Source organism: Ips typographus, linkage group LG1 (genome assembly GCF_016097725.1).
Source record: "Ips typographus isolate SLU linkage group LG1, UJ_Ityp_2.0, whole genome shotgun sequence".
NCBI lineage: Eukaryota > Metazoa > Arthropoda > Insecta > Coleoptera > Curculionidae > Ips > Ips typographus.
The window spans coordinates 5041825-5056960 of record NC_138422.1 but is presented as its reverse complement, the minus strand read 5'-3'; the positions used below and the strand labels follow the sequence as shown (position 1 = coordinate 5056960).

General features: G+C 33.3%; 1 protein-coding gene across 5 annotated transcripts in view; it reads left to right on the top strand.

Moving 5' to 3' along the window:
• The window catches only part of LOC145740461 (transducin beta-like protein 2), a 64473-nt gene that overhangs the window by 41143 nt on the left and 8194 nt on the right, over positions 1-15136 (top strand). For 3 of the 5 annotated variants that reach the window (XM_081996047.1, XM_081996048.1, XM_081996045.1), the window contains exons 4-7: positions 1044-1472; positions 1565-1780; positions 2248-2529; positions 5746-7676. The exons of 1 other annotated variant lie outside the window; for it this stretch is intronic. In XM_081996047.1, the coding sequence (XP_081852173.1) occupies positions 1044-1472; positions 1565-1780; positions 2248-2529; positions 5746-6299 (1481 nt within the window). In that variant the 3' untranslated portion in view covers positions 6300-7676. Of the gene's footprint in view, positions 1-1043; positions 1473-1564; positions 1781-2247; positions 2530-5745; positions 7677-15136 lie in introns of those variants that run through there. One more of the 5 variants, XM_081996046.1, reaches the window with a different exon arrangement.

The window sequence follows — 15136 nt, the reverse complement described above, 5'->3', positions numbered from 1 at the left end:
ATCTAATACAAATTAAGTACCGATTTTTCTGTCTTTAAATTTGTTCAAAATTTTTCTTTTAGTACTTTTTAATACAGTATACAAACTTTCAGGTTTATTTTGGTTCTAACCTCACTTAAAAACCACCTTCTTAAACATTAAATTTATAATTTAATTATAATGGTGAAACCAAAATGTCACACTTTTTATCTAAAATTTTTGATTGTAGGTAAGTGAATAGCAATTATGTTACACTTACTACTACACCTTGAAAATCTGTTTTATTCAAACCACAAACTATATTTTTTCATTATTTACGCGACGTTACTTTGAACGATTTTGGCTCAGTTCCATACACCTAGTGATGCAATAAACGGATGTTTGCGGGGTAGAAAATAGCCAGGAAAATGTTTCTAGTAGATTGTTTTTCCGAAAATAAACCTTGTTTTCAACCAGATGCATACCAATTTCAGCTATTTTAAAATTTAAAAATTAATCATTTATTCCTATATAATAAGCGTTACTAATCATGTTTTCTTTGTAAATGATATGTAATTTATTATGACTGTTTATCACGTGAGTTATTGTATCTGACATCCAAGAATTAATGAATGTTTGCTGTATTTACTTACAAGAGTTATTTCCGACTTTCAATTCGTAGAAACTGTTGTCAGTGTTTTTGGAATTGGGAGATACCTAAAATCATTGTTTTGGCTTAAAAAATGTTTCTTGAATATCATATTATGCAAGGCTTGATTTGTTTCTATAACATAACCTACTTTAGAGCATTTTGTTCTACTTGGGTTTGTTTATTTACAATTGAATTAAAAGTTCAAGGTTAGAACTTGTGTTTCGAATATTTTAAGTCAACGACCCACTTGGTTATTTGACCCAGAGTTATTAAATAAGCAGGAAATTTTTCAAATTGTCACGCCGATTTGTATTAATTACAACAAACTCTATGTCAGCCATAATTCGCGTGTGTTGCAGCAGTTATAGTGTTAAGTGTCACACCCATGATAGAAGCAAGCAAATTGTAACCTTCGAATTTTTTTCTTCTCCAGAAGATCCCGATCCAGGCGGTATGGAATCGAAAGACAGCGCATCTTCTTCATCCTCTGAGGGCTTCCCCAGCTCATCTGAAAGCATTCAGGAGAGCTCCGCCAGCTCTAGCTTGACTCCTAGTCCGATGTTAACTAGGGGACTGAGTCGGAGACAGCGCAAAAATAGAAAGCGCGATAATGCATCGCCGGCTCAACTAAAGAATGAGAAAGAAAGCGAAACGAGCTTCAAAAATCACCCTAAGGGTGAGGAGAAGAAGAAGAAACAGGCGGTGTCGCCCAAATGTAAAGAGCCTGTAACACTTACGCATAAAATAGTGAATGTGCTTCCACCCCTGGACCATTTTCTAAAGCTGACAATGCCAGTAGATCAATTTATTCGTCTGTTAAAGGAAAGATACCTTTTAAGAAGAGAGGATATGGCCATGTTAAGTACGTTTCATTCTATGTAACAAATTATTTGTTCTCATTTTGATTTATTGTTCTGGATGGATGTTTTATTAATGAATTGTTGAATTTTTCAGAATATCCTCTTCGCCCGGAGTTTAACCTGCACGAACAAAAAACGTCAGATAGATATAGCGAAATTTGTGGGTACCACTACCAAAATTTCGGGGGCGGTAATAAGAGGCATCACCATCTAGACGCTAACGCTATGGAATTTATTCCTAAGGCCGAGAGTGCAGACAGTGGCAATGGAAGTGGCAGTAGTAGCGAGGAAGACAATAGCGGAAGCGAAGGTAGGTTTACATTAAGTCAACATCAATTGCTTTACGCACCTGCATTCGGGTATTCTCTACCAGTGAATTAAATGTGAACGTGGAGGAGTATGTGCTGTTAAAGCTTAACACATGCTATATCATCATCGTCAATCAGTGAAGAGTATATATCAGGCAAAGAGCTAACAACTGAAGATTCTTAAGAACGTTTTTTTTTGATTGTTTAACATGTGTCAAGTGTAAAACTTTCACGTATCCCAGTTCGATAGGTAAGTACAGTAGAGATGTCTGACCAATTATATGGGATTATACGATCTGGATCAACTTGTGAAATACCCATATACACTACCATATATGAACAATAAAAAGTTGATTACTGGACTAAATTATATTTAACCGATGTCCGAAACACAAGACGAACTGCTTAATCAGCTTTTCATATTTGTGAATTTGCTTCAAAGTTTTACATTTATTTTTTCTCTTTCCAGCTGGTGAAGATTCGATCCCGACTATGCCACCGAAACTAGCACCGGGCACCATTAAGTGGAAAGATGCACGGTCACATACTTGCTCGCGTTGCGGACACTTCTTTTACACCACTTCTAAAAAATACATCACTATGGAGAAGTGTTTTTATCATCCAGGCAAGCTCCAGACTGTAAATGGGCCGTATGGACCCATGGAGCATAGCTGTTGTAAAATGGCTAACAGCTCACCTGGCTGTGTAACTGCGGATCTTCATGTGTGGGCAGGACCGGCTGAACCAGTTGGTAAGTTTGATTATTATTCACAAAAATTCTAAAATTGCAATCGAGATTCTGTATAAGTAATATTTGCGGTTTAGGTGATTAGGCTGTACTAAGTACTTGATTAATGGTCGTATTCTCCGTTAATTCGGATAAGCTATAAGCTTGTACAAGCTTTTGTATAAAGCTTGGCTTCTTTTAGCACTATGCGCCATACTTATCAAAGCCTAGCATTGTTAAGCATTAAGTAAGTCTGGCATTGCTGAAATATCTACCCTCAGAGTTGTCTTATTTTGACAGATCTCTAATTTGTCTGAGATCAGTAAAGCTGTTACTGTTCATCAAAATCAAAGTATTACATAAAATGAAAATATCCTAATTTCCTTTAATCTTATCTGTTACTTCCCGTTCAGCTGAACGGCAAGTACAGCACTTATTTACTTCCTGGTTTGTGAAATATATTGTGAATATTTATAGAAATTTGATTTTTTGAGATTTTGGAATAAAGATAAATCCTAAAAATTTTCAAATTATTTTTCTGTCACTTCCGGTTTAACTAGAAGCAGATGTCTTGCTTATTTTGAATGGATAGCCTGTATATTTTTTCATTTTCGGATATTACGCTGAATACTCTGAATTCGTTTGACTCTCTGAAGAAGTCAAACGAAACGTGAATAAAGCTGCATCAATTTCCGACCATCTAAAAACATTTGGCGAAACAAACAGATAAGCCTTCAGAGTAAGTCACGAATCTATAAAACTTGCGTAAGGCCAGTAATGACCTACAGAGCAGAGACAAAAACCGATACATCAAAAACCAAAAGAATGCTCAGAATAACAGAGATGGAAACAATACGCGCAAGAACAGGCAACACCCTTCTGGATAAGCAAAGGAACGAAGACCTAAGAAGACAAACTGACATCATTGATATCATAAGATCGTGTAGAGCTCGACGAAGATACTGGAACGCACACGTCAGCAGGATGAACGAAGATAGATTACCACGAATCGTCAGGGATAACATACCAACAGGAAGAAGACCACTGGGCAGACCATCAAAAAGTTGGAAAGCTGGCAATCCACCTCACAGGGACAAAATCAGTGAACTACAGGCGGTACGCCTTCTACAAGTGGAAGAAGAAGAAGAACACCATATACAGGGTGTCCCATTTAAAATAAGCAATCACGCATCGAATTTTACTTGAAATTTCAGTGATGATAGCTTTTTTCGGGTTCATGATTCTGAACCGTTCAGGAACTGATTTGGGCCATTTGCATGAATAGGATAAGTATTGCTGTGTACTAATTTACAGAACTATAGACAAATTATGGTGCAAATGATCCAAACTCATATTCAAAACAGCCAGCATTTTTGTGATATGAAAATGATATTTTGTGAATATTACAAAAAAAACTAATAGCAGCATCAAAAAGCTAATCTTGTGAACTGTAGCTGCTGTTTTATGTTCTGAAATGTACTAAGGGGCTTAACAATCGGAATTGACGGAAAAATGATATTATTGAAAACAGGTTGTAAAGTAAAGCTGCTAAAATTAGTGGCCTAACTTTAAGCCGGCTAAAGAGCGTATTTGCTTATGGTGCATAAGAAATGGTTCCTCAAGCAGGCTTAATGTATGTAGCTTATGTGCATATGGAAATAAGGGCATTATGCCAACTTTCAGGTTTCAAGAACATTCCTCAGAATGTAACATTATTAATTATTACAAAATACATATAAGATATATAAGATTTTTAAGTACTAATAATTCTAGAGTAAATCTCAATATAAACATCAACTACTTACAGGTTTTTCCATTTATTTATTCACTGTTTGTTAAGCGTGTTGGAAAATCTACTTTCACTTTTAAGAAATACTTCTAATATCTATTCCAAACAATGAATGAAGTGTAATCAGCAATCTAATGCATAAAACCATGTAATTTAAAAGTTAACTTGTTTGGAAAATTTATTACGTTTCAAAACTATATGGTGGAATATACATTTTTAAGTAATTTGCACATCTAACAAAAGTTTAAATAACATGAAGGTTATTCAAATAACAATAATAGTTGATAAGTTCTTATCGACATAGAAACAGGCTATTTGGCTAATAAATTTTGGCAATCATTTTTTTAATTAGTACAAATTTCAATCTTCACCGATTTCAATAATAATAATTGTAGAAAATATCTATTACCAATCAAATTTCACAAATTTTATACATACATAATAGAATTTCAGTTAATCTCTTTTTTCAATTCGTGAAATATTCCTGAAACCTAAAAGAAGGGCTCAAAACTCTCAGGTATTGTTATAAGCAGCTAGGACTAAAACAATTTTTGCTTTCTTACAATTTTTGAATATTCAAACGTTAACTATACAGTACTTAATAGCGTAAACTGCTAATTCCGTTGCTTCTGTTTGCATTAAAATTTGTTTTGTACCAATGGCCTGAAGAGGAAAAGGCAGTATTTGTCTTTTTCCATCAATTAAAAAGATTATCGAAGACTTGTAAATATAATTTGTTTTGTCATTTTACTACTTTCATAGGCAAATTAGACAAAATCATATAAAATTTGAAAACTTTCACCTTATTCTCGATTTGGAAATCCATCTTCTTTTAAAATCTGTTCGTTTTTTTTATAAATAATTTTTTTCTTCAGTCATTTTTTAACTCTAGCTTTGAGTTACGTTATGGGAGATTTTATCGCACTAGTGCGATATTATTGTTAACAGACTACTTTTTAGGAATATTTTATTTGCGAAACGTCACTAGTAGTGAAAATTACTATTATCTGCACCCGGAATTATTGATATAATATTCAAGATAGTAATCATTTCAGTTCAGAAAATACGAAGAACTACGAAAACAACAAACTGTTTTCCTTAAAGACAGCTTTAAACCCCTTTAAGGGCCATTTTGAAGCATTTTTTTTTGTATTGATTAAATTATAATATTCCTTTAACGTATGTCTGGTTTAAAAAGTTAGTTGATGTTTTTAGTCTAAATTTCATTTCAATGGCATATACAAGTTGTATACGACGTAATGAAGATTAAATTGCAATTTGCTTGTCCAACTAACAAGCACCAATCATGTTCACTAAGTTTTTTCTTCATACTCGTTCCCCAATTACCAGGCTCATTACGTCTCGTTATCTACATTTAATTGAGTGTTATTCATACCGTGAACTTATTATTTAAAACATCAAGTGATTTACAATTTTCTGTTTTGTTACAGTTAATTCGTCCTATGTGGAGACTGAACCGCCCAGATTTACACGTTTGGACGACAATTATGGAGTCTACAGTTTGGACTGTGAAATGTCCTATACTGTTACTGGTTTGGAAGTGGTAAAAGTTACGCTGGTTGACATCACAGGAAAACCAGTGTATAACGAATTGGTGAAACCGGTAAACGAAGTGGTGGATTTTAACACAAAATTCAGCGGTGTTGACAAAGAAGACTTTGTAAAACATAGTACAAAGACGCTGGTGCAAGTGCAACGGGACTTAAAAAAATTTATTTGCAACGAAACGGTTCTAATCGGTCACGGGTTAGAAAATGATCTGAAGGGACTGAAAATGTTGCATAAAACTGTGGTGGACACATCATTTGTGTTCCCGCACTTCCGCGGTCTTCCTTACAGACGATCTCTAAGAAACTTGGCACAATGTTGTCTAAAGAAAGACATTCAAAATGGACAAAACGGTCATGACCCATGTGAGGACGCACGAACTTGCATGGATCTGATGCTATTCCGATTAAGTAAAGATTTTCCTCACGGTTCCTGATTTTGAGGAAAATTTTCTTTACTTTTTTTTTAGTTTTCTTGGCAAAAAAAATTATTGCACTTTTTCGGAATAGTTGCCAGTCATGTCTGTTGAAACTTTCAAAATTACTTAACTATGCATTATACTGTGATATCACTTTTGTTTATTTACAACTGTTAGACCATTACCAAGAAAACCTGTTTTTTAGAATAATGTTTTATTCATTTTGACTGTTACGACTCTTCAAGCAACCCTGTATATTGGAAAATAGTTCCTGTTTATTTTTTTAATACAATAATCACATTTTTGCAAATTTGGCGTAAAGTGTTTGGTTTTGGCAGTTGCATAAAATAGATTACGGTGATTTTTATAGCCCTTATATAAAAAAACATTGTTAGACTGAATTATTTTTGGTGAGTTAAATCGAAATGCGTTGTGCATACTGCTACGCTAGATCAAGTCCAAATAGCATTTTTCACAACGCAGACTTAATTTGTGTCAATGGTTGTGATTTCGTGTGTTGTTAGTTGTTACATTAATCGTTTGCAGGAAGTTGCAAATTGGAAATTGTTCCCAATTTTCTGCTTCTTACAAACAACTTTTTCATACTCGCCTGCTTTATTTATTTAAAACGCCACCATTCGCTTCACTTGTTTGTTATTCACCGTTATTCTAAGATCAATTAGCCTATTAAGACATTTTACACCTAAGACAATCAAGTAGTATTACAAGCTATAAGTAGAAGAATCTCAGTGTTTTCACAAAAAGACTTATTGTGATATTTGGAGTTTGATTTACAGTTTCGTCCATTCAAATACTGGAAAATGCTGCTTTTTAAAAGCAAAATTTGTAAAAACTATTTTTATAAACAAAAATCAGTCACAGCCACTAATTTGTTAATAAGATACAGTTGGATGTCTATGCATGTAATTAATAGTTTATCGGGTTAACATAATTGTTTGGCTGTAACTTTTTTTGGTTCCTAAGCTAATTTGGTAACTAAAGACCGTGTTATTAGTTTGTAAGCATTTAACCGCAAATGGTGCTAAAAGTTTGGTGATGTGGCAATTATTGATAAAATTGTCACCTCTCGAACGTTGTTAATAGTCATCATTTCCATACATTCACTGATTCATACTCGCAGACCCAAACTTACACGGATTGGCAGCATCATACTGAATTAAACTAAACAAATAATCATTTGCCCGAAAGTGTAAGTTTTGATCTCAACCTTATACTTAAGTATTGATTTTAGTTAAACCAACTTTTTTATAAAGTTTTTTTTTATAATTAAAACGTAGCAACACTTAAGGCAATATGGCTGTGTGTTAAACTCAATGCGTTTTATAGAGTAAGTTATTTTTGTAATAAACATGAGTGAAAATTCTGGACTAATAAGCTCTTTTATTTTGCCCACAATCCCATGAAGCAGAACTTTTGTAAAAAATAAATATGAAAGTTATTATTTATATAATTGTGTTTTATTTTTGGAATACCTAGTTTTAATAAAATAACAAAAGGAAGGTGAAAAACGCAAAGCCTTCTCTACAATAAACTTTATTGAGCCTCTAATTAAAGAGGACTTAAGCACTCATCTTCAGGAGCTTAAAGTTTGAAAATGGCGCCGACTGTCTTTCTATAAGGGGGAGACAGCAAAAAGTTAATAAGAAAGTTAAAAAGAAAAAGAATATTTTTTCTACGTTTATTATAGGAAATCGAAACTAAAATCGGAAAAATTGGTATTTGGCAATCAATCAACATTAACTGAATGTGTCAAAGTATTGTTACGGATTCTACATTTCCTTAATGAAAATTAAAAAATACTGTTAGGAAATAGGCAATCTTAATCGATTTTGTTAAAATAATCATAACGTTATGTGTCGACGACGTAGAAAATAGTACTTTTCTCATCTATTTCACACACGCATTTTAGACTAGTGTAAATCGGTCTATAAATTTGTGTTTAGATGTCTTGCTGTCATTAACAGCAATAAGTGGTCAGTAATCAGCAAAAGTCAGATATTCTCAGTATTCCTAATCTTTCTAAAGCAGATTTTGCTATAAGACGCCAAATGCCACCGCTTAACGGTGTACAAATAGTCCAAATTATTGCCTTCCCTAAATTGCTTTAGAAAAAGTACGCTTCTACCACTTAAATTTGTAGCATCATATAGGCAGGTTTACAGTGTACAAAGAATGTCCCACTTGAACACAACTGTACATCAACTCTTGTGGTACAGGATAAGTGTGACTCACTCGCTCTGCTCGATTCATGGAGCTATCAAACGAATGACCTTTTCCATACAATAACTGTATGTTGTTTTTCATAATAGCAACAACAATTTGGAAGGCAAAAATCGCAAACTACGACTTGAGTGTAAGAAAAGCATTTAGAAAGGTTAGAAAGAATTCTATACCACTTTTCCCATTTAACTGTTTTTGTAGCTTAATTGTTATTCCCAATAAAAATTAACAACTAATTTGGGCCACAGTTCAGATATTACTATCTTCTTCCTAGTCGTATCTTCATTTCTGAAGAGTGGTGACATCATGTCTATGAACATTGATCAACTGAGTGTCTCCATCGTTGACGCTACTCGGCATCCCTCAAAATCGTCTGCAATGTCTCTCCCGTGATCTCCCTAATTTGGTCTATCCATCGCGACGGAGATTTGCCCCTGGGGGTCCTGCCTTCCATTTTACCCTGGACGATCAGCCTTTCTAGATTATTATGTTCTCTTTGAGTATTGTGTCCAAAGTATCTGAGAATGCGTTCTGTAATACCTAGTTCGTTTAGTATCGACACACTCGTTCTGTATGCCGTCCAGGGTATCTGAAGCATCCTTCGCCAGCACCACATCTCTAACGCGTCTATTCGGCATCTTTCAGTCGATTTCATTGTCCAGGATTCCGACCCATATGAGAATATTGTGAACACTAAGGTGTTCATCAGTGTCATTTTAGTATTCTTAGTTATACATATGTTTGTCCCTCCATATTTTTGTCAAGTTCGACGTTGAAAGTCTAGCTAGTATTATCCGCCTTCTTATCTCACTTTCACATCCTCCTTTGTTGGTTATGAGGGTGCCTAAATATACCTATAATGAGACGAGTCCTTGGCCAAAAATAAACAATTTAAGATACGCCGATGACACTGTGTTTCTCGATCTGGTCACCAACGAGAGTCGAGCGATGGGACCCCAAATGAATCTCAATAAAACTAAATTGATGGTCGTTGATAGATATTAAACTAAAGAATCTACAAAACAGACTCGAAGCAGTGAATGACTTTGACTTATGCTTGGTTATTTTAATATAGATTTTTGAGGAGGGACAAAATATATTGGGGGATTTCCATTTTTTTCAGTACGTTCCAGAGACCGTTCCATTTTACACAGTCGAAGTCCTTCTTATAGTGGGACATGGGCGTGTTGAACTTTCGGGCTTCCTCGATTAGTTGGCGAACATTAAATATTTGGTCTCTGGTTCCTCTCCCCCTAACAAAATCCGCCTGTTCTGGAGGAATCTGACTCTCTAGGAAATTGTGTAGTTTTTTCTCTATTATTCTAAGCAGGATTTTGCTTGCGTGGCATATAAGACATATCGTTCGATAGTTTTCGCATTTTTTAGTGGATCCCTTCTTATGAATTGGAACAAATGCAGAAGTTGTCCAGTTGAGGCCAGCAGCCCTTAAGCCCGATTTTATTACGTATATCGTGTAATATTCTGGTGCCATTCTCTCTTAGTGTTTTTATGAGATCGGCAGAGATACCGTCCACCCCTAAGGCCTTACTATTCTTTAAGTGTCTTATAGCTTGTTCTACTTCAGAAACAGTAGAAGGCTCGTATTCCTGCTGTGTGTTATCTTCCGGTTGTTGGTCTATTATGGTCCTGTCTTCGGTATACAGGTCTTCACAATATTGTCTCCAGCGCTCCAGAACTTTATCGTCTTCCCATACTAGAGTTCATTTTTATCTTCAATTGTGAATGTCTTAGATGAATCTTAATTTTTTATATAAATCCCTGGTATCATGGGTGAGTTGGTGTTCTTATATTACTTCGCATAACTTCTTGATATAATCTCATCGCTTCACTCCTCGGGATTTAAACTTGACATACGGTCAATAAAAGCTTCTGTCTAAACCTTGGTTAATAATATACTATTAATACATAATAATTAAGTATAATTGAAATAATGACATCATTAAAAATATTCACGTCTACTAATTAATTATATAATTCTCCAAACTTATCTTTTTCTAATCACAACTTACAATTTAGGAAATGAAATTTGTATACTTATTATATAACAAAACAAAAGTGGGAAATGATTGTTATTCAACGCAACGAAAAATTATTATTGTTGCAAAAAATAGCACACACGTACTGGCGCAATCACTGTACGCTAAAAAATGTTATTAGCAGTTTATTGCCTGTATAAACCATTTTGCTACACTGATCTAGGTTATGTGTTCCTAAATTAAGCTGTGATATTGTTTTTGTTACTAGTTGCAACATAACCATTTTTTACATGTAAATTGATCATCACCGGCACCCATTTATTTATAATTATACATGTTTTATTTTTTTCTAACTCTGACGTACCGAATATAAAATAATTGCGTCAATTATTTTTGCCATTAGCTCAAAATGGACCACTTGAATGTATTTAGATATTTTAAGAGCGATGACAAATTTGTACGTGTTTTGCGATTTTCTTGATAAAATCAAGGTTTTCGTCGTCAGATAATCATTGACCAAATGTTTTCTTGAAATTTAGTATCTGTGCGTAGATTACATTGTTAAACAATGATGTAACAAAACGACAGATTTGCGTCAGGGATAAAATCATTTCAATAACACAAGTATTATGCGTCCTAATAATCTTCAAAAATATTATTGGCTAATTACAATTACGTACACGTGGTTTTAGTATGGTATGTATTGGTTATAGTAACGTTCGTGACTGATATTTGATTCAAAATAATTAATGGTACATTAATTAGTATTGAAAGATTTTAAAAATGTAAACGATGACCAAATATTCGGTTATTTAGACAATTGATTGTAATCGATACTTCGGTATATTGAGTAGGTAGGTTTGTTTTAGTTGATTTGGTGGATTCGTAACAAATGTACAATGTAACACTGTGTTCTGAAAGACATTATTGATGTTAAAGGTCCGTTGTTCTACCAAGAAATAGGACTATACAGGTGTGGTCAAATAAAAACCGAACGTGTTTCTCTGTGCCAACCCTGTATGGCACAGAGAAACGTTGATAAATTACATGCGCGAGACTAAGACAGAAAATAGAAAAAGTATAGTAGATGGAAATTTCTGTGCAGTGTTGTCAAACGCCTGTCTGAATTCATCGACCGGATTACTTACATAATTTTATTATTGGACTATTGAACCATTGCTAATTATTTCAATAAATGGGTGTTTAAACAAAAACAAAACACTCAAAACAGAAAAATGCCGACTAGACTTTTCATTTTTCTGGAGTCTTGTATTGTAACACTTTGGCAATGCCGCAAATAATTGCACTATTTTAACAATAATAAGACTATGCTATACTTTTTTGCGACACCCTGTGTAATCCTGATATTTTTTTTTCATTTTTAGACTTAAAGAATTTTAATTTACGGTTTGGCAATGTAAAGAAGTTGGATTTTATCAAAATATGGAATTTTCGGAAAAATTCTTGACTAACTTTTGTTTATAAAAGAGTTATTAAGAAAAGTTGGAGAAATGAAAACAGAACTCACATATACTGATTTTGTATGATTTTCACAGGCTTGACAGTTTTTAAAATATCATATTTTATTTTAGAAGAACTTTTTTTAGTAGTAATTAATTATTTGATTACTTTTAACAGTAGTGCTTTAAAACGCTTCTTTAAAGCACTAGTGCCTTAAAACACTATTTTTAAAAGTTCAGTAGCGTGTTAAAAGTTGAATTTGTTATATAAAAATAAAACATCTGAACTATAAACCTATTGATTTGGCTGCATCTTCAGCATCAACTTACAATCACCAGCAATGTACCACATGATATGGTTAAGTCCACTTTTTGTTACGTGATATCTGAAAATATATTGTATGAGATCATAACATATAATAATGATATCCAAAAAGAATTTAGAAACTATGACTTTTCTTTCTTATTGTTCTTTTGCTTTTTTTACTGAAACCGCCTACACCACTATGTAATAACCGATAAGGCGGTTAGCAAAAGTTTACTGGAACAAAGTTTGTGTGAAGGTTTCTTAAACTGTTGACCTGTTCTTGGGTTGTACTACGTAATATGCCAATTAAATATTCCGCCTCCATATTAAATTAAAGTATCTAATCACTTACCCAACCCAAAGACAATGCGGATAATTATAGTTCTATACCCCTTTTGCGATCAAAATAGTATGTCAGCAATGCATTGCAACTCATGTCGTTGAGTTTTAAAGGACAGTTTACCATTCCAAAAAAAGTTATTTAGGTTAATAGCTTTGCATTATGGTTTCGTTGGGTACATATCTCCTAAGTTGACTTGACTTTTGCTTATTTGCCCTCTTACTTAACAGCTTGAGACTAAAAAGAGAAATTTCCTTTTCACGCTACTTTCACTAGCGCGTGTATGTTATTATAATGATATCATTGTAGACAGTAGCTATTTCATACATTATGGTTATTCGGTACTAAAATAAGGAACAGTGAATAAATAACAATGCAGGCAGTTGCTAATTAAGGACCATATTATAATAATAACAACTCAACAGGTGGATTTGTATTTTACCAATCGTTTATTTATAGGATTAACTTTTACTTTTACTGATGAATCATATAAAAAAACTTTCAAACACCTAAACGGATATGTCATTTCTCAACATTTTGGGAATCGGTTGCGTTGGATGGTCACGTTGACAATTCTCGATACGGTTTTTTTGTACATGTTATTTTAGTGGTTATCAAGTGAAAGCGCATGTCGGGTTTACTTTTGCCAGCTTAGAAAGTTGTAAAAATGTTCGCTTTTTGCATAACTTATCGACGATGGGGTAATTAATCAGTTGATTTACTTCGGTCTCGGATGGAAGAAGACATTTATGATAAAAACATGCGCCAAATTTTCCATTTGAGAAATCAACCAATACAGCTCACAGACACTACAGGGTGATTACGATACGTTGTGATACACAGTGAAATGGTTCATGTTAAATTTGCGGAAATTAATGAAGAATTTTGAATGCCAATTTATTTAATTTATTAAATGTGCGTGTTTGTATTTCCTTTCCTACGACACGTAGTTTTTGTTGACGCTTTATAAAAGATTATTAATAATACTATTATTACAACCGCATATTAACCTCTAAACATTTTTTGTAAGAAAATAGATATTATAAATCCAAAATTGAACCGATCAAAGCAAGTGGATCAGACATAATGCTGATCTACTGCTATGCGAGGTATAGTATAAAATTAAATTAAATTTATGTTAAGTTTAACTAGGTACCATATTACTAATAGCATTGTAAACAATGAGGCTTGTTCCTTTAATCAATATTTGAGGTTGAATATAGTATTAAAAGTAGTGTTCATATTTGAACGTGTTCTGTTCCCATAAACTAATATTATTTCTAAAATCAAAATTGTTGGTTATGACAAAATAATTTAAAAAAATCATACACGAGTGACCCTTTTTATTAGCAAAATAGAAATTGCAATTCGTACTATTAATTGTCATTTAAAAGAACCAAAATTACCTAAAATAAAGTTGCTATTCCAAATATTTTTGTCATAAAATGTTAGAGCACAAGAAGAAAGTGAATAAACATGCGAGTAAACATGTTCTGAAACCAAATATTACCATTTATTGTGCTATTATGCTTTATTTAAATTATTTAAAAAATTATCACCTTTGACTTCTAATTCATTCAATTAAATTATTCTTTCAACGTTATACCGAAAACTACGTCACTCACACGGTGTTTACGTCACTGGCAAAATTATTTCAAGTGTTGCATGTTCAGTTTATGAATTTCCTATTCTTTAGCATTCACCCAGTACCTGAAACTAAGAAAATCTTTGGGCGTAGAATATGAGATAAAAATATTACCTCTTCTCTATAGAACAACTTGTTTCGAAATAAATTGAAGTAGTAGCAATCATAAGATAGGTGATAAGTTCACTTAGCCTAGGGATCCCCCACAATTTTGTAATACTTATAGCAAAAAAATCAAGGTTTCTTCAAGTTGGTTATCTATAAAAAAACACAATTTATACTATCATTTATAATTCATTTTTAACACTTGACTTATTATTCTTCAGTCGTGGGTAGCGTTGTGTGAGCGCTGCCATTTCTGGTATTTTGCAATTTACAGGGTACGTATTCATAAAGAATCATTAATCTCGATACATTGAACGCTTGCTTGATACCACTTTAAGACAGTACATATTTAGGTAGGAAGTATCATAAATTCTGGTAAAGGAGGCCGCATGTGATTCACTGCATTTCACAGGGCAGGATTGTTAAGGATTTTGTATTTGTCTAATAATTAAGAATGTTGTCATTGTCAAAAAAATAAACTCTCCAATGTCCGTCCTGTTTTGTAGTTAGTCGTGATTCTTGAAGAAAAACATCAGAAAACATTGTAGGCGCTAGCTCCTGTCCAAGATTCTGGCCAAATAATGATAACAATAATGTTGTTCAAATTCCTAATAAACAGAAAATACACAGAACTTGAAGTTGATTTATCCTTGATATCTCTTCTAAACAATGGTGAGTTTTTTAACATACAATACAGGTTGAATTGTTTTTAATTTAGATGAAGCATTAGCACTTAATTTTTTACACAATTTTTACAATT